We start from the raw sequence: 18420 nt of genomic DNA on the forward strand, positions 1-18420 counted from the left end.
CAGAATTCAATTTAAATTTGCATTAATCATATTGATTTAGCAAATATGGATAATACCAAATAAAAAGGATGCATTATGATTTTCATGAAAAAGGACAGTGGTACAAGAAAGCAAGTAAGAAAGCTACAGTCGAGTGTGCTCGACTGTGAAATACTAGTTACCCACTTTGGATAAGATAAAAACCAAATTAATATACTGCAAAAGTACTAACAAGATACCAAAGGCTATATTTGGTATATCGATATAGTACTACATTCAAAATTACGAGTTGAAAACGACTTCATAGTTTGTTTCTATTCTACAAAAACAATGTGCCAGCGATCAACTAACAAAAATGAATATGCTGCACTGCTATTTTAAAGTTCGCATATATTATATATGATATTTACTTTTTCCTTTCGTACTGAAGAAATGAATGAAATGAAATGAATATGACACATGAAATTAATAAAGATGTTACTTACACTTTTCTGCGTTAATCCAAATGAAATGAATGAATATGAGAACATGAAAATCTGAAAATGAATAAATAAAGTAAATAAAAGGAAATAACTTAAAGCAATTTGAGAAAACATACTTAGAAAAAGATTCCCAGCCACTGCAAGTAGTCAAAAAGTTGTTTTCGTTTTTGTGTTTTTCTTCAGGGTTTTTATAATCGATTTTCGTTTTATTGAATTGAATTTGTTGAATTATGGTATTATAATTATTATTGGTATTCATAAGAGTTTACAATCATTTGTTGATTTTTACTTTGTTTTAATGCTCGCAACACTGATCTGCCTTCTCTTTCTTTCGTTATAGAATTGTTGTTTATATAATTTTTACAATATTTATATATATTTGCAATTGGTTTTGTTTTGTTTTGTTTACTTTTTTTTTTTAATATACCTATAGAGGTATTATACGTATGTATTTATATGACACACATATGCACATATGCATGCGATTACGTAACTAAAAAGATTTAATCGTACAGTATATAGACTGATGCGCATATATATGTATATATATACATATACATATATATATATGTAGCTGCACAATCTGATGCATTTGCCATACATCGCGCTATATGCTATATACTTCGCACTTTCTTTCACACACTTCAAGCTTAAACTTTAACACATAAATCAGTCGAAAATTCATTTTCATTCATTACAATTTGTTTTCTTTTTTTTCTTGTGTTTTCAATAAATTAACATACAAATAAATGGTCCTTTTTTCTTATATGATTTTTTTTTTTTTTTTTTTTTTTTGTTTTTGTTAAACAAAACACAAATTAAAAAAAAAATTGAATACATAATGTAATTGGCAAATACAAACGCCCTTAGCCCCTACACATTCTACATTTACAATTGTTGTCCCTTTTTTTTTTGATACATTTCTATATACACTTTGAGGTTAGGTACGTTGACATAACCTACAATTGCGCAAACAAAAAATAGAAAAAAAAGAATAATAATAATAGCTGATTTCTTTCTTTAAATAAATTTTGCTTTAAGCTGTTGTTTTTTTGTCTTTAACTCGATCTCTCGATTCTCTCGTTATAATCATACAATTTAAAGTGAATTAAAGTCAATTGAAAGAAGGGAGCTTTGGATTAAAAAATTTGAAATTTATCAGTTCAGAGTTGATGCATAAAGTAGAAACATTGGATCTGAGATTCAAATCGCGTAGGAAAAAGTTCACTTTGAAAATAAATTATAGAATCTTGGATCCGAAAGAATAATGTCGATTATGTTTGGAGAGAGATCGATGATAGATGATCAATTTGGAGGTTAATTAACTTACGCACAGGAACAAAACATTGAGGTCGCTAGCTGCACACACACACACACACACTCACACACATACGAAACATTGTTGTCTTATATAGGCATTACATATGGTAAGGAACTTGCTATTTTACAACAGAAGAAAAAGAATGAAAGAACAGAACAGAAAAAAAGAAACAAAACAATATTTTACATAGAGTAACTATATAGTAAATGTTAAAGCCGAGAAAACAGTTGTACTATTCGGCTCACCGAATTCGAATGCTGATTACTCACATCTTGCACATCTTTTTCCTATATGGCAGCTATATCTATAAGTATGTATGTATGTTTGTAGTAAACCGATATCTATCACAAAGCTGTATCAAAAATACAGACAAAACTTCCTGGTGTGTGCTTGAAATCTCGCTCAATTATTGGCTAGTTGATGTGTTGCGGGGGTTTCCGATTATTCAGTTAATTAAACACACACACAACACTATTTTGGCTAGGCTATGGCAGCTATATGTTTGGGATCGAAATGATGCTGATGCTGATGCTGATGCAAGACACAGACGGACAGCAATTGATTAAATTGAAAAAGGCGCTCAGATATTGCTTTTGCGATACAAGTACTATGTATGTATGTATATAGGTTCTATATAGATTATACATAATTGTATATATTGTTTATATATATATAAGTATATTGTAAGTATTAATGTTTTTGATTATAGCAAAGTATATATAGGAAATCGAAACGGTGAAAAGGGGGAAACGATGTCATTGCTTTCAACACTATTGCACAATTATTGGTTGCAATTCTTACTATATATGTATATTCATAGTCCATCGTATAAAAAGATGCTGTAGTATATATGTCTATGTTTATGTTTAGGGCACAATGTTCTTCGTCTATTTCTGTTAAATATTAATTGTTACGATTTATGATTTTGGCTATATCTCTTACTTTTCTCTCTATTGCAGTTACAGTTATTTTGAGTTGCTCAACGTTTTTTTTTTTGTTTGTTTGTTTAACTTGATTGTTGTCTAGGTGTTTGCATAATTATGTTATGCCTCTAACAAAGATTGCTATATATACAAAATTTACACACACACACACGCGCACTTTCACACACTGTAATTAATATTAACAAAAAAAAAATAATAATAATAAAGATTGTGTTATATAAATTAAAACAAAAAACACATTGTGAACTAAGCGATTAACATTTAGCAGACGCAACGCTTTAGCTACGGCCTAAACTTATACGTTATAAGACTTTTGAACACTTTCGTTTGCTGTTGTTGTTGTTGTGGTTGTTGTAGTTGTAGCTGCTGCTGTGATTGTTACTTTATGCCCAAGCCAAGCATCACAAGTTCATCGAGTGTCTGTGATTTGCAGAAGTTTCCTTTGCCGCTGACGTTGCAGCTGTTGAGCTTGCCGAGCTTGTTGCTGCCACACGGGTTCTGATTCCGCTTGCTGTTGCTGTTGCAACATTCGCCTCCGCCTCCATCTCATCGTCGTTGTCGTGGGCAGCAACATCGTCGAAGCCATACCAACATCACATGACCATAATTTGCAGCGCTACTCATTGGTCTATGGTCCGATAGATGCGACGCTGTGGCTCGGGCGTATAATGAATGCGGGTGCGAAAGTGTTGCGGCGATCCTGGCACACTCTCCGAACCGCGACGTGGCGGCGGCAGCGGCGGCGAAGCCGATACATAGCTGTCAATTATAGGAAAATATATTATTAATAACATTTGCATAGTGATTTGAAAGTCTAAGATATATATAAATGATAGATAAGAGCGTTTATTCTACATTATTTTATATAACAACGATAGCTAATAAATGTAATAATGGGAAAACTGGCTAGTTAAACTCCTTATCCTATTTAAATATACTAAGAATACTGAACTATAACAAAATGCATATGTAGTACTCGTATATTCCTGATACATAGTTATCAATTGTAGAAAATATATTATTAATAACATTTGCATAGTGATTTGAAAGTCTAAGATATATATAAATGATAGATAAGAGCGTTTATTCTACATTATTTTATATAACAACGATAGCTAATAAATGTCATAATGGGAAAACTGGCTAGTTAAACTCCTTATCCTATTTAAATATACTAAGAATACTGAACTATAACAAAATGCATATGTAGTATATTCCTGATACATAGTTATCAATTGTAGAAAATATATTATTAATAACATTGGCATAGTGATTTGAAAATCTAAGATATATATAAATTATAGATAAGAGCGTTTATTCAGCTTTCTTCTTTATAACAAAAACGATAGTTAATAAACGTAATACTCTGAATATATAATAAACACAGCTACCTAAGCTTCTTTTCCCCAAGAAAATGTCAAATTGCATACAGAAGTACAGAAGTTGAATCTGTTTTCCAATAGTTCTCAATAAAAGCAAAACAGTACGACTTTACCATTTACATATGGATAATTTCATGGCGAAATTTGTCCCGTGCGAGACTTTTTACAGTGCACTGCAGTGAAAATAACATAAACTGAAACAATTTTAAAAATAAGTGAATGTTATTCTTAAGCACTATATTTAGAGCTCAGATTGATTTTAGGAACTTGATGTGTTTTCCGATAAAATATATAATTTCGTTACGAATTGGTTAATCTTTGCAATTATCACAACAGAAAACAAAACAGAAAGAAAATTCCAATACCATTCTTAGCTCTAATTAAAGTACTTATCTAGAGCTATACAAATAAACTTTTCTTATTTTTAAAATTGTTTCAGTTTATGTTATTTTCAATGTAAAGAGTCTCGCACGGGACAAATTCCGCCATGGAATTACCCATATGCTAAATGAACCTATCAAAATTACTGAACTACACCAAATTTAGCTCTATTTCTTATAGTCTCTGAAATGTGTTCATATGTGCAAACAGGCAAACATTGATCTATACCAAATTAATCTGCCAAGGATACTGAACTATGCCAAAACACATACATACATATTTGGTAAGTTGCTGAATTACAGCTCTATTTCATTTAGTCTCTTACGTTTAGGTATGTATGGGCAGACAAACAGACATGGCTATATAGTCAACTCTCCTGATTAAGATAAGTATATACTTTTTGGAGAGATGGCTCCTTCAGCTAAGGTTCGCGGCTATCATCAATGTTATATGGTACACTTGTACTATTTAAAAATCGAGTTATGACTCAGCTCACTCACCGTCGTTGCAGCAATGGCGAGCCGGCCGTCTGTCCGCTCATTTCCAGCAGATTCTTGCGCAACAGCAGCGGCGATTGACCGCGATTGTAACGCGGCGGCGGATCCGGACTGCGATGTCGTCGATCCAGTCCAGCCAACAGATGTGGACTCGGTGGTGTGCTCATGCTTCCTCCGCCGCCCCCACCGCTTATGCCACCGTGTCCGCCACCGCCACCGCCACCGCATCCGACACCTGCACCGCTGCTCGCATAGCGACGCAAAAAGCCGCTGGTTGCGCCACAGCCGCTGACGCCAGTCAATGGCTCTGTGGTGGGTGAAGTGCTTTGGCTGGTATTGTGGCTGCTGCTGCTGCTCGCCGCCGACAATGTGCGATAATAATACGACTTGCCGCCGGTTGTTGTCCCATTATTGAGCAGGCTGCGATACGCTGGCGGTTGAGGTTGAGGTTGGCTTTGAGATTGTATTGGATCTAGACTGCCAATCAGATCATTTCCATTGCTGATAATGCTGCTGCTGCCGCTGTTGTTGCTGTGACTGTTGCTCTGGTTGTTGCTGTGACTGTTGCTGTGACTGGGAGCCAATGGCGACGTCGCTGTGGAATTCAATTGGGTTTTAACATAGGTCGCAAATTGTCGCTTCATGGCGCCAGCGAGTGTATTGAACCAGCCTGCGCGTGATTGAGTGCGTGATTGATTGATTGATTGATTGATGAATGTATGGTTGATTGGTGTTATTTTGGTGCATGATTGATTGATGAATGTATGATTGATTGGTGTTATTTTGGTGTTTAACAGCATTGTGAATGAGTGAGATTCGTGAATAGTCGATTGATTGATTAATAATTTGTTAATGTGCATACAATGATTGATTGATTGATTGTTTGTGCGATTGTTAGCATAAATATATGATTGTAAAATGTTTTGTTATTCGTTAGAAGCGTTAAAAAAAACGATTCGATTGATTGATGATTGTGCAAACAACGATCGATTGATAGATGAGTGTGCAAACAACGAATGATTGATTGTCAAGTTATTCGTTAAAAGCGTTTAACAAACGTTTAGTTAATTGACGATTGTAGCGATTGAATAATAATTTGTGAATGTGCATCGATTGATTAGCATACATATTTGATTGATTGGTTTTTTGGTATGATTGGTTCGTAAGAGTGAATGAATGTAAAATATTTCGTTATTCGTTAGAGCGTTCAATAAAAAGTTGATTGATTGGTGATTGTGCAAATGATTGATCGAATGATTGATTATGGCGTTATACGTTAGAAGCGTTTAACAAACGTTTTATTAAATGGTGTTTTTTGTTTTGTTATAGATGATTGATTGATTGAGTGATGTGGTGCAATGATTGACGTGCGCGTGCATGATTGATAGTGTGCATATGCAGTTGCAGTTGTGTGTGTGTGTGTTGAGTGAAGAGTAAACGAAGAGAGAAAGAAACACATGAAATAAAAGAGGATAAAGCGATGCAAAGAATTAGTTGATAGCAAAGAACAAAGCGTCGCAAATAGCACAAAAAAACAAATGGTATTCAAAATCACATAGATGAGACGATCTGAGCTCCGATTTGTATTCGCAAAGACAGTGAGAGAAAGAGAGAGAAGACTCACCCGCATCCGCTGTGTTCGAACTAGAGCCAGGACTTGAGGCATAAACATGTTGTTCGCGTTCGCGTTGCTCGCGTCCATCCAAATTATTGCTCTGACCCAACAGCTGACGACGAGCATACAATTTACTCAATTTGCTGCTCACTAAAGAACTGCCACTCCCACTGCCACCGCCTCCATCTTGCTGCTCTGGCGATCTGCAGGGCAGATTACCATAAAGTGTGTTTGCTTCCGTTGCTGTTGCTGTTGTTGTTGCTGCTGTCGGCAATGGTTGGTATTGCAATTGCGCCGCATTGCCAATGCCAAAGTGTCCCGCTGCTGCTGCTGTTGTCTGATGTTGTTGCTGTTGCTGCTGCTGATGTTGCTGATGCGGATGCAATGACAATGGCGATGTTGGCACCCCGACTGTCGCTGGGATGGCAATTTGTGAGCATGTCGACTGTGTGGACGATTGACTAGATGTGGAGTGCGAGGAAGGAGGCGCCACATAATTGCTGTGAAACGGATTCGTGCTCGTCCCAATTGGTTGTCGCGGCAACTGTTGCTGCTGCTGATGCTGCTGGTGTTGTGACTGTTGTTGTGGCAGTGGCTGATGGTATTGAAAGTGATGCTGTTGATAGTGATGCAACTGTTGCTGCTGCTGCTGCAATTGCTGTTGATGTTGTTGCCGCTCCGCCGCTTCCTTTTCACGCAACTGATTTTGCTGATGGTAAAATCGTTGCAGCACTGGACGAAATAAGCAAAATGTTTTTAATTAGAAACTTGGCAACACAAAATATATAAAAATAAACCATAGACAGCAAGTGAACACAAGTTAAGATGGCAAAGTTAATCTAGATTTCACAATAACAGGACAGCTTTACAATCTGCAATTAAATTTCTTAGTTTTTAAGCTTTTCAAAATAAGTAAATACAAGTATTTATCTCAACTGTTTCGCTGAATGGAATCAAAACAGTTTTGTCCCACTTGCTAGCATATTTATAAATCTATAACTACAGGAGTTATATGCATTTGAGTTATTGAACTTATTTGAACCTTAATCATAGATATGTAAAGGAGATTATTCTTAGGTAACTCACTGAACAAACTTTACTAGTACTTTTCTAACTTTGATCTTAAATTATAAACATATATGGATATAAGATGGTACTAGCATATTGATACGTTTTTTGTACGAAATCGTTACATTTTTACAATTATCTTAAAAGAAAAAAAATCATTCTTAGCTCTATTTAAAGTGATAAACAAGAGCTATTCAAACTAAAAAAATGTTTTGGTATACGTTTTGCCCCTTTAAACATTGTCGAAATTTTAGCCAGAGAACTATTGTTCATAAAATCTACTAAAATATGCCGAAATCCATATTTATTTCCATATTTGTTTAGGTATATGTTTTTCCACTTTAACAATCTTAACTGTTGTATTATTCTCCGCACAGATCTTTCTCTAGCTATTTTGCCATAACAGATCTTCTATCTACTGCCTCTATCTTTTTATAGTTTCTCACCAATGGGACTCTGGTTGCCTGGTTGCAATCGTTGCTGCTGCTGCTGTTGATTGTTGAGCTGCAAAATTGTGGCATTTGCTGCCGTTGGATCAGCAGCAATCAGTTGCTTGCGTTGCAGCGTGGGCGAGCTGGCATTGCAAATGTTATCACAGGTGTCAAAGGGCGAAATGTTGTTATCTGGTGACGTTGTTGTTGAAGGAGGAGGCAGACGCCACGTGGGCGTGTTAAGTGCATCTGTTGTGGGTGTTTTGGGTTTCAAATGCGGCAGTGTTGCAGTTGCTGTTGCGGTTGATGTTGCTGTTGTGGCAGCAGCGGTTGCTGTTATAGCTGCTGTGGCTGTTGGTAAAATTGGTGTTGTTGCCGTCACATTTGGATTGTGTTTCTTTTGGCTAAATGGCGACGTGGTCAGATTGCGTAAGATTGATTGGCCTGCAAAGGAGAAAGGAGAAAGTGAATACTATGAAATAAAATAGTAGATAAAACAAATTTGTTACCAATGCTGCTGAAGACCGATTCCTTTTTGGGGCTGTCATCGTTGTACTTGTAGTGGGAACCATTGCTGAGCTTGCGTTGCATGAACGGCGACTTGCGATACAGTTTATTAATGTCATTGATGCCACTCGGCGGCGACAAAGGACTCGGACTTGCGCTGCTGTTGCTGTTGCTGCCGCCGCTGCTAAAATAATTCAAATTCAAATTGCTGCTGCCGGTTGCTGATGTTGCTGCTGCTGCCGTTGTTGTTGTTGGTTGAGGTAGTTGTGTGGCTGATTGCATGAAATACTGCGATCCACCTTGCTGATGTTGCTGATGTTGCTGCTGTTGCTGATAGCTGGGAATCTGCGTGGGTTTTATTGTCTTTGACGTTGTCGTTGGACTGCGCGCTGTTAGAGCAGCCACATTTCTGCCATACTTTGTAGCTGCCTCCTTCGCTCCACGTTGCATGCTTGTTGCTGGCGACGTTGCTGCTGCTGCTGCTGTTGTTGTTGCTGATGTGGTTGCTCTGAAAATAATATGTGGACAATTGTTAATCAGCTGTTGCAGCTACGCATCGAAAATCCCGTTATGTGCAAAAGAACACACACATACACACACACGAAAATAATGTAGTATGCCAAGCCAAGCTTGGCAGCGTGAAAGAGAGATAGACACAGGTAGGGAGAGGGACAGAGAGAGAGGCAGAGAGAGACATAGAGAAGCGACACAGAAAGAGAGACAGAGAGAGAGAGAGAGAGAGAGAGAGATGTGCTTGAAATGAATATGAAAGCAAGTGAGAGAGCAACAGTCAATCGGAAGAGTATGAACATTTTGTACAAGTGAACTCGACTGCCAAATACCCGCTACCCAAAAAAAATATGCAGTGTGACCAGATCAACAAATGTGAAGGCAGTTTTCGAGTCGTGAGTATCATAAGAAGCGACGATGAGAAGGAGAGAGGAAGTATGTAAGAGAGTGAGAGAAGAAATATGTGAGAGATAGAGAGAAAAAGTATGTGTGAGAGAGAGAGGAAGGGTGTGAGAGTGAGAGGCAAGTATGTAAGCGAGCGTGATGGGCTGTGTGTGTTGTGGTGGGTGGAACGAAACGGAATGGAACGCAAGAAAGAGAGAGAGATAACAGCAAAAATTATGAAAAATGCTCATATTTTTTCGTTGAAGAAAGCTTTTGAATGAAATTTACCTCGTTTGATGTGTGAACTGTATTTTTTCTATATTCTTTTCAAAGAAATTGTTTTGAAATCGTCAAGCAAATGCAAAATAACTTGTTTTAAATGTGTTAAGCGTGTCAAGCAAAAAGCGGCATTCAACAACAAAAAAAAAACGTAACAACATGCAACAACAATTTTAATTTAAATCAATCAACATTTAACAGTCAAAATAAATGCGCTAATCGAGTGTGCCCGACTAGAGAATACCCTGCAACCAGTTGGAATGGAATTAATGCGCTTAAAATTAGAATTTTCAAATCATTTTCAACATCAAATTGAAATTTCTTCTCAAATGGAAAAAGATTCCTCAATAGAATTCCTGGTTTCAGAGTATTTCAATGGTTAATGAAAGTTAGTGCGCCAATTTAAGGAAATAACAAAGAAAAATGATTAGAAACATAATAAGAATAACAATAATAATAATAATCATAATAATATCAATAATAATTAAGCTGTTGTTGTACTTACTGAATTGGACTTTTGATAGATTTGGGAGGAGTTTGTTTATTATGGTATTGAGTTTTGTTTTATGTATTTGTATTTTCGTTTATATATTCATATATCTGTATATATTTATATATAGAAGTGTATAGCTGTGTATCATATCATGGTCGGGTTATATACACAAATATATAAATATATATATTCTTTCATTTCGATTATTATTATTTTTTTAATTAATGTTTTGTTTTCGTTTTTTGTTTGTTTTTTTTTTTTTTTTCGTTTTTGTTTTGGTTTTAATCGGTTTTACAGTTTGTCTGCTTTGTTTTTGTTTTTGTTTTTAGATCTTATCTTTTGCATTGATTATAATAATATGTATTAGGAATTAAGTAACCTACAAAAGATGGTAATAAAAAAGATGAAAAAAGAAAATCAAAAAACACACAAATTAAATAGTCAATAAAACGCAAAATATATTTGAGGTTTTTTGTTGGGGGGAGGGGCCAAGGCGGGGTTGAGGGACGGAAAGGGAGGAAGTAGTCATTATAATGCTGACTAGAAGGAATCGGGGGGAAGAGAGATTAGGAGGATTAACTGCTCACCTACATTATTTGGGTTTAGCTACAAAAGAATATAGAAGAGAGAAAGAGAGTGGCTAAGACTAAGGGAGGAGAGAGGTGGAGTTATGCATATTTGCAAGTAAATCATGCACTCTTCAGAGGTACTGAACGGAACGGAACGGAACGCAATGGAATGAAACGTAAAATACGCTTGCCAGTACCAAAAGAGAGAGAGAGAGAGACACAAAGAGAGAGAGAGAGAGAGAGAAGTGCTGTCAGAGCATTGTGTTAGACAAAAAGTTAACAAAAGAAGTCTAAACTAAAATAAAGTCAATCAAAGAAAAATGGTATTAGATAGCTTTGTGTTCAAAAAAGAGAGAGTGAGAGAGAGGAAAAACGTAGTCAAAAATGGTAATTCAAAAATTAATAGAAGAGTGTGTTGAAGAGAGAGAGAGACATGCCAAGTTATTATTTGTAATTCATCAAATTGTTATAGAAAAGCTTTTGCTAAAAAAAAATCTTTTAGCACAGCTTTACTTCTAGTTTTTTTTTATATTTTTGTTTCACTTTTTTTTCCTACCTGTTAACAGATATTTTGATTTCAATTTAATCATTTTATTTTTTGCTTGTCAGAGTTAGCTAAAGAAAATGAAAAGAATACGCAACGGAACGGAATGAAACATAAGCGGAAACGGAAACAAATGTTGAAACAAAGCATTGTGTTGGCCATTCACACACACACACACACTCATCACACACGCACACACACACAGAGAGACAGAGGCACACTCGCACAGCAGACGGCAGACAGCAGGCAGTGGCCATAATTTTGCATTCTTGGGACTGAGTTGGGAGCTGGGAGAAGGCGCACAGAGAATCTTCCGATGGGGAACAAAAAGAAATCGCGATGATGCTCACCTCGTCAGCGTTGAGTCGCCATTGGCGCGTATCCGCTTCCCGGTGGCACTATCGACGACATTCTGAAACCAATTGGGCACATCGACCTTCTCGTGCTCGTAGTAATTGATAAACGGCTGCGCCAACAGCTCCGGATACTTGGGTCGATCCTGATGGTTCTTTGTGAGGCTGCAAGAGCGAAAGAGAAATATATAAGAATATGCACAAATTGAAGAAGAGAGAGAGAGAGAGAGAGAGTGAGAGCAAGTTTACCACTTGATGACAAAGTCATGAAACTGTTGACTGAAGTTGAAACCCTCGCCGCGTGGCAAACACGGCGGCTCCGAGTCGAGCACCTTGGTGAGCACCTCAAAGTCCGTGTTGCAGCCCTCGTAGGGTGAACGCGCTGTTGCCAACTCCACAAGCGTAATCCCCAGCGACCACACATCGGCGCGTATATCATACTTTGGTTTCTTCGGATCAATGCGCTCCGGCTACAACAAAAAACGGAATCAAGTTCAATTATTTTCTTCCAATTATTTTGTTTGTGTTTGTTCACATCACTCACCGCCATGTAAGCCGCACAGCCAGCGGAACGTGTGTTCGCCTTGGAGTCGACCAATCTGCCGCTAATGCCAAAATCGCATAGCTTGATGTTGCCGCGCTCATCGATCAGAATGTTGGAGGGCTTCACATCCCTGTGGATGACGCCGTGTTTGTCCTTCAAATAGGACAATGCATTCACAGTCTGTAAGGGCAAAAGAACAATACAAAAATCAAATATTAGCTTTAGTTTAAATGGATTCAACTCTTGTTCTAGATGTTACCACGCTTTATCAACAAAATTACTATCAACATTACAAAGTTTTACATTATTTCATCATTTTAAAACTATTTTCTTTATGAAGAAGTGAATTTAAGACAACACTTTTAACTACAACATAATAGTCTTCAATTCAAATGTGATTTACTATTAAATTTAGTGTACTAATTATTGTCCCTAACCAAAGGTCAAAACAGCCAGCGGTAGTAAATTTACTCTAGGTTATAAATTAATTTCTAATCTATGCGTTATAATTATTAACATTGCTTCATATTTAACTACAACATAAGAGCCTTGGAGTCAAATGAGATTTTCTATTTAAATTGTTGTACTAAAGAATTATTTACAAAAATATTTAGCTTAATAAGTGCATTTTATATTTCGAAAGTTTAATCTCTCAACTTTTCACGACTGTAAAAGTGTGTTACTCAACTTCATAATTAACTTTTAAAATAGTTTTTAGCTAGTATTAAAATTTGTTTTTCTATATACTGATTCATTTTTTATGAAAATACCTGTGTTGTGTCTACAAAGACATTCTTCAACTTAAAAGCGCATTTGTATTTAAAGAGTTTAACCTTCGAAATCCACAATTTGTTATTCAGAAGATAACTAATGACCTCGTAAATTCCCTTTAAACAAAATTTTATCTTGAATTTCATTTAGGCTATTAATAATGTTGTAAATTGGCTTTAATCAAAAGTTAATCTTCAAAGTTCACTCTGCTATGTATCTCAGCGCTAATTGTATAGTATAAACATAAAAATAATCGAAAGCACATTAAAAGCCCTCAATACTCAATACAAACTGTATTCACTCTGGTATGTAGTTGTTTTTATAATATTAATTGTACACCTCAAACAATTGCACTATTTTAATCGAAAGCACATTAAAAGTTGTTTAAGCAAACGCTGTAATTAACTAACTAATCGAAACTCGTTAAAAGTTCTCAGCGCACTTTCATAAATAACTCTGTCACTAACTCAATTTGCATAATTTCAATTTTAAATGAATTCAAATGTTATAAACTCATTACTTATTGCTACAAAAATGATTTATTTAGCCAAAAGCGCATTAAAAGCATTCCACTTTCCAAAGCTATTGCTTTTGGAATGCCAACTTACCGCCACAGTGACTTTGCCCAGAATAGGCTCCGGCACCGGCTTCTTGGAGAGCTTGAGCAGCTTGTCGAAGCACATGGACATGAGTTCCATGCAGATCCACACATCCGGATCGCGAACAAAGCAGCCCAAACACTTGACTATATATTTGCAATCGTGCGACTTGAGAACGACATCCAGATCCATGAGAATGCGTTTATTCTCCTCCGCATTTCCGGTGCGTCGCATCTGTTTCACGGCAATGATTGTATCGCTGGACATGTGCAGCATTTTGACAACATTGCCACTGGTTCCATTGCCCAGATCACCCAAGTGACGCAGATCGTGAATATCTGTCGGATATTGCCGGCCATTGATGTTCAGTTTACCCGTTTGGCCCATTATCATCTTCAGTTTCTTGTCCGTTTCTGTTTCCGAGGGATGAGCTTGGGTTGGCAGTGGCAACATCATGGGGCGACGTGTGGAACCCGAATCAGCTAAACAGAGAAAGAGAGATGAGTGAGTGAGATAGCGAATAATGTGCAGATAAACAAAATAGTGAAAATTGTCATTCGAACGATTCGATTCCAATGACCGTTAGTCAAACAAAGCACTCAAAAGCTTCTCTACATATTCACACACACACATACATGTCTCTATAACAATCTGCACACACACAGACACACACATATATAAGCGTATGCACATTAAAAATCCACGCACAGTGGTTTAAAGCTCGATTGCAACGGCTTCATTCAGACTCAAGGTCAGAGCTGTTTATTTCCTGTTCTCACACATTAAACAAAATATGTTCAGCTGCATTTAAAATTCATGCAATAGTTTAAATGTTAATTTTTAATATGTCGATTTTTGTTTTTAAATAATCTTTAAATGTATCAAATAGTTAAATTTACAGATAGAGTCATTATTTTAATTGTTGAAACAATATTATAATTAATATTTACCTAAATTCTATTTTTTTTTTTTATTTAATAATTTTATAAAAGCACAGATTAGAAATAAATTTATAACCTAGAGTAAATTTACTAGCGTTGGCTGATTTTGCCTGTGCTTAAATTACTAACAAAAGAATTGTTAATATAATGTTTACATAAGTTTACTGAGAATAACATTTTTAGCCCTCAAAATAGCAAACCAAAGCAACTGAGACGTTTATATTTTCACCTTTTTTTTTGCATTAACACCAGATTCGCAAACTAACACTTCAACAAACAAAAAAAAACAATAAATGAAACAGATGATTTTTGGAAAATACATATATAACTTAATAAAATCTAGTTCAACGTTCCAATTTTTATCTTAACATATTTTCTTCCCATCTGAATTAACAAAATTATGAATTGAATAAAAATTAGCACAAAATTAAATTCAAGCAACATAATTTTTTAATTTAATTTATAAAATAATTAATAAAATCTAGTACAACCATACTATTTTGATCTCAAGATATTTTAATCTCAACTGAATTAATAAAATTATTAACTCAACAATTAAAAGATGAATAAAATTCAATTCAATCAATACCATTTTCTAATTGTAATTAAACAGAAAATATAAGCATAGCTTTCTTTAAAAAAAATCGCGTTTTGTTTGCCTTAAGAAAATTGGTGCAATTTATAATGCAACTTGCTCCACTGTGCATTACAGCAAACTATGGAACAAACAGCAACAGCGAGAGAGCTCATTAAGAATGTTGTTATTATGAATATTATGGCTGGTGTTATTGTTATTGTTAGCATTAAATAAAGTTATTACTTTTCAACAAATTCAAATGCACACAACACTACAAGAGTAGATCATAAAATAACTATACTATATATAGAAAACTCTATATATATATTTATATATATGTATATTCGATATGCATGTAAATAATATTTGTAAACAAAGCGCGAATTGACAACGCATAAAAAAAGACGGAGACGAAGACGAAGACAAATGTCGTCGCAATCCTCACGCGAGTCACGCTGTGCATGTATGGGTGTGTGTGTGTGTGTGTGCGGGTGAAGAAACGCCAAGCGAAAAGCGAATACAAAAACAAACAACAATGCGAGCAAAAGAGAAGCAGCGACAGCGGCGCGTATCAAGACATTACTCCGGAAATGCCAAAAAAAATGCCAACAAACATGCCAAATGAAAGCGACGGCGGCGACAACGACACACACACTCACACAGCACACTTACACGCGAGGAGACACACACACACACACACATGCAAAGCTAGAAACGATGGAAATGAGAAAGGAAGACAAAGTCAGGCCATTAAATAGAAGAGCGAATTGCAAGTCGAATAGACGAGGCGAAAACAACAACAACTAAGAAGGTTGTAGTCAAGTGTGCTCGACTCTAAGATACCCAGTGCAAATACATGCTGCATTGGAATTAAGTTTTGCAAATATTGTAAAGTTTATTCAACTCTACTTATTACTGATCCCCAATGAAAATATCTGTCTATTACAATATTCATTTTAACTGATATTGCAAGCGCATAATTAGATCTAACTTGGAAGATTATTTAACCGATTGTCATGAAATTCTCAGAAACCATTGAAAGTCTGCTTATTATTATGCCAAAAAAATACAAATCTGCTGATAATTAATAATTGCCCTATCGAAATTAATTCCCCAACTAACTAGAAGCAATCGTCACTAAATTCTGAGAAGCCATAGACAATGCAAGCAAATTGCACAACTCTAAAATACCCAACAATCTTTACGTGTGCCGGCTATCAAGAGTTTCAAAACTGCATTTTACGGTAAACTTTTTTTTGGGTAATTAAACGGGGAGTTTACCAAATTGATTGAAAGACCTCTCTCTATCTTCAATTCTAATTCTTGGTAAACGAAAAAAAAAAAAGAAAAATGGCCGGCAATAATTATTATTGAAACACACTTAATTGAGAATTGATAATTAGAGCTTTTCCATGGAAAGCTTAAATTAGTGTTTTTCATCGGAAATGCTTTGGCTCGCACCAATTTAGCGATAGAGCGTTTCCAATTGACATTTTTCGTTTAGTGCAAGTAATCAAAATTAGATTAAGTTACGAAGAAATAACGTAAATTGTTCAAACTGGTCAATTCCAACTTGCGATTCTAATTGGAATCGGTTCTCAACTAAAACCCAATTGCTGTTTATCGATAACACACAAAAGAATTGCAGTCTCCAGCTAGACACACAATAAGAAGTGCACAAAAACAAACAACACAAAATGCTCTCAAATGCGAATAAGAAATAAACACAACACACACGCACACACACACAAAGCAAGCAGTAACGGCGACGTCGACTGCGCTGCGACTGCGACAGCGCAGTTAGCAAGTGTAAAATGCTGTCTGTGTGCATTTGATGACAAAAACAAGTTTGCGCTGCATATTGTTATTGTTGTTTTGTTCTGCGCGCATTGCTTATCTATGCAATCGAAACGCAAAGATCGATAACGCGTGCCCTTTGTTAAGGGTACAACCACACACACACACATACACCTATTTATCGGTATCTATCGAAAGCTTATCAACAAGAGTGTGAGTGTAACTTACATATAGCCAGATTTGGCGTTTGGCGCATACCGCGGCCACCGCCGAACATGCCTGACGTTAACGTTGGCGCCGGCAGCACACCGATAGCGGCAGGTCTTTTTGGTGAGGCGACGACGTTGACGTTGGCAGCGCCAATTGTTGTTGTTGATGTTGCTGCATTTGACGCTGCTGCTGCTGCTAATGATGCTGCTGCTGCGGCTGCTGTTGACGATGATGATGATGTTGTTGCTAATGATGATGATGGCGCTGCTGTTATTGTTGTGGGACGAACACGCGGCGCGTGCGGTGCGCTGCGCGTATTCGATAAGACGATTTGTTCGTGCGATTCATTTTGTTTCTGCAGCGCAACCTCAAGCGATTGCAGGCGGCTGCCAATTGTCTCAAATTCAATTGTGCTGGACATTGCAGTCTGCTATTTTGCTATTCCGCTTCCACTTCTTCGCCGTCTTCTTCTTGCTTGTTGGTTTTGTTTTAAAATGTCGATTTTCCTTAGTTATGTATTTATGGCTGCAGTTGCCGCCACACACACACACACGCACTCAAACACAGCGTGTGTGTGCTTGAAAAGATGCACTTGTATGCGTACAACACGCTTTTTTTAACTTTCCACTTGCACAGCGAATACAATAAAGTAAATAAATAAAAACAAGAGACGAACGTGTGCGACAGAGACGCACGAACTCCCGCACGCACGCACACAAACAACAACAAGGAGCAGAAGAACAACAACAACACACACACACTAACACACACGGCAGCAGCGCTCGCAATTCTTTTTTTATGCAGCCCAGCAGCGAACAACTCTCGTTAGTTTTGGTCGAAGGCACTCAACAACACTATGCGCGTATGGCTGGCTCATTTATTATTATTATTATTATGTTGTTGTTTACGAGCTGGCGCGAACAATTGCACTTTTTGCATTACACTCTGAATTTTGCTAGTGATTGCTGCTTATTTCGCATGTACATTGAATATAAAAAAAAAACAATGTGAAACAGAGTTCACCACCAACAAGAAGATAGTGTGTACTAGTGTGACCATGCCGCGCAATACTAGATATACACAAAAACGAAGTTGCAATACAGCAACGAAAAAATACCAGCACTTCTCAAATCGATATCAAGTAGTGATGGAGCAACATATCGATAAATTCCCTGTTTTTTTGCGAATTGCAAAATGCACCGCATTTCTCTAAATTATTTATGCGCCCAAAATAAAACAAAA

At 36.5% G+C, this 18420-nt stretch overlaps 1 protein-coding gene across 1 annotated transcript; it reads right to left on the reverse strand.

Annotated features, from left to right (window-relative positions):
* Positions 1-780: 780 nt before the first annotated feature.
* LOC133848524 (dual specificity mitogen-activated protein kinase kinase hemipterous) lies at positions 781-18221 on the reverse strand. The gene is made up of 10 exons (XM_062284141.1): positions 17197-18221; positions 13663-14135; positions 12284-12463; positions 11989-12209; positions 11737-11904; positions 8610-9115; positions 8116-8544; positions 6611-7333; positions 4990-5656; positions 781-3485 (listed from the first exon to the last, which is right to left on the reverse strand). The coding sequence occupies exons 1-10, from the start codon at positions 17597-17599 to the stop codon at positions 3347-3349; spliced, it is 3909 nt and encodes a 1302-aa protein (XP_062140125.1). The 5' UTR covers positions 17600-18221; the 3' UTR covers positions 781-3346.
* Between the last annotated feature and the right edge of the window lie 199 nt (positions 18222-18420).

The sequence above is a fragment of the Drosophila sulfurigaster genome, chromosome X (genome assembly GCF_023558435.1).
Source record: "Drosophila sulfurigaster albostrigata strain 15112-1811.04 chromosome X, ASM2355843v2, whole genome shotgun sequence".
NCBI lineage: Eukaryota > Metazoa > Arthropoda > Insecta > Diptera > Drosophilidae > Drosophila > Drosophila sulfurigaster.

Excerpts from the sequence above, each read along its gene's own strand:
- LOC133848524 (XM_062284141.1), bottom strand. The coding sequence starts at position 17,599 with ATGTCCAGCACAATTGAATTTGAGACAATTGGCAGCCGCCTGCAATCG. Across the intron at positions 12,210-12,283 it reads GCTGTGCGGCTTACATGGCG|CCGGAGCGCATTGATCCGAA; the intron begins GTGAGTGATGTG and ends TTTTTGTTGTAG. Across the intron at positions 3,486-4,989 it reads TCGCCATTGCTGCAACGACG|CTATGTATCGGCTTCGCCGC; the intron begins GTGAGTGAGCTG and ends TATAATTGACAG.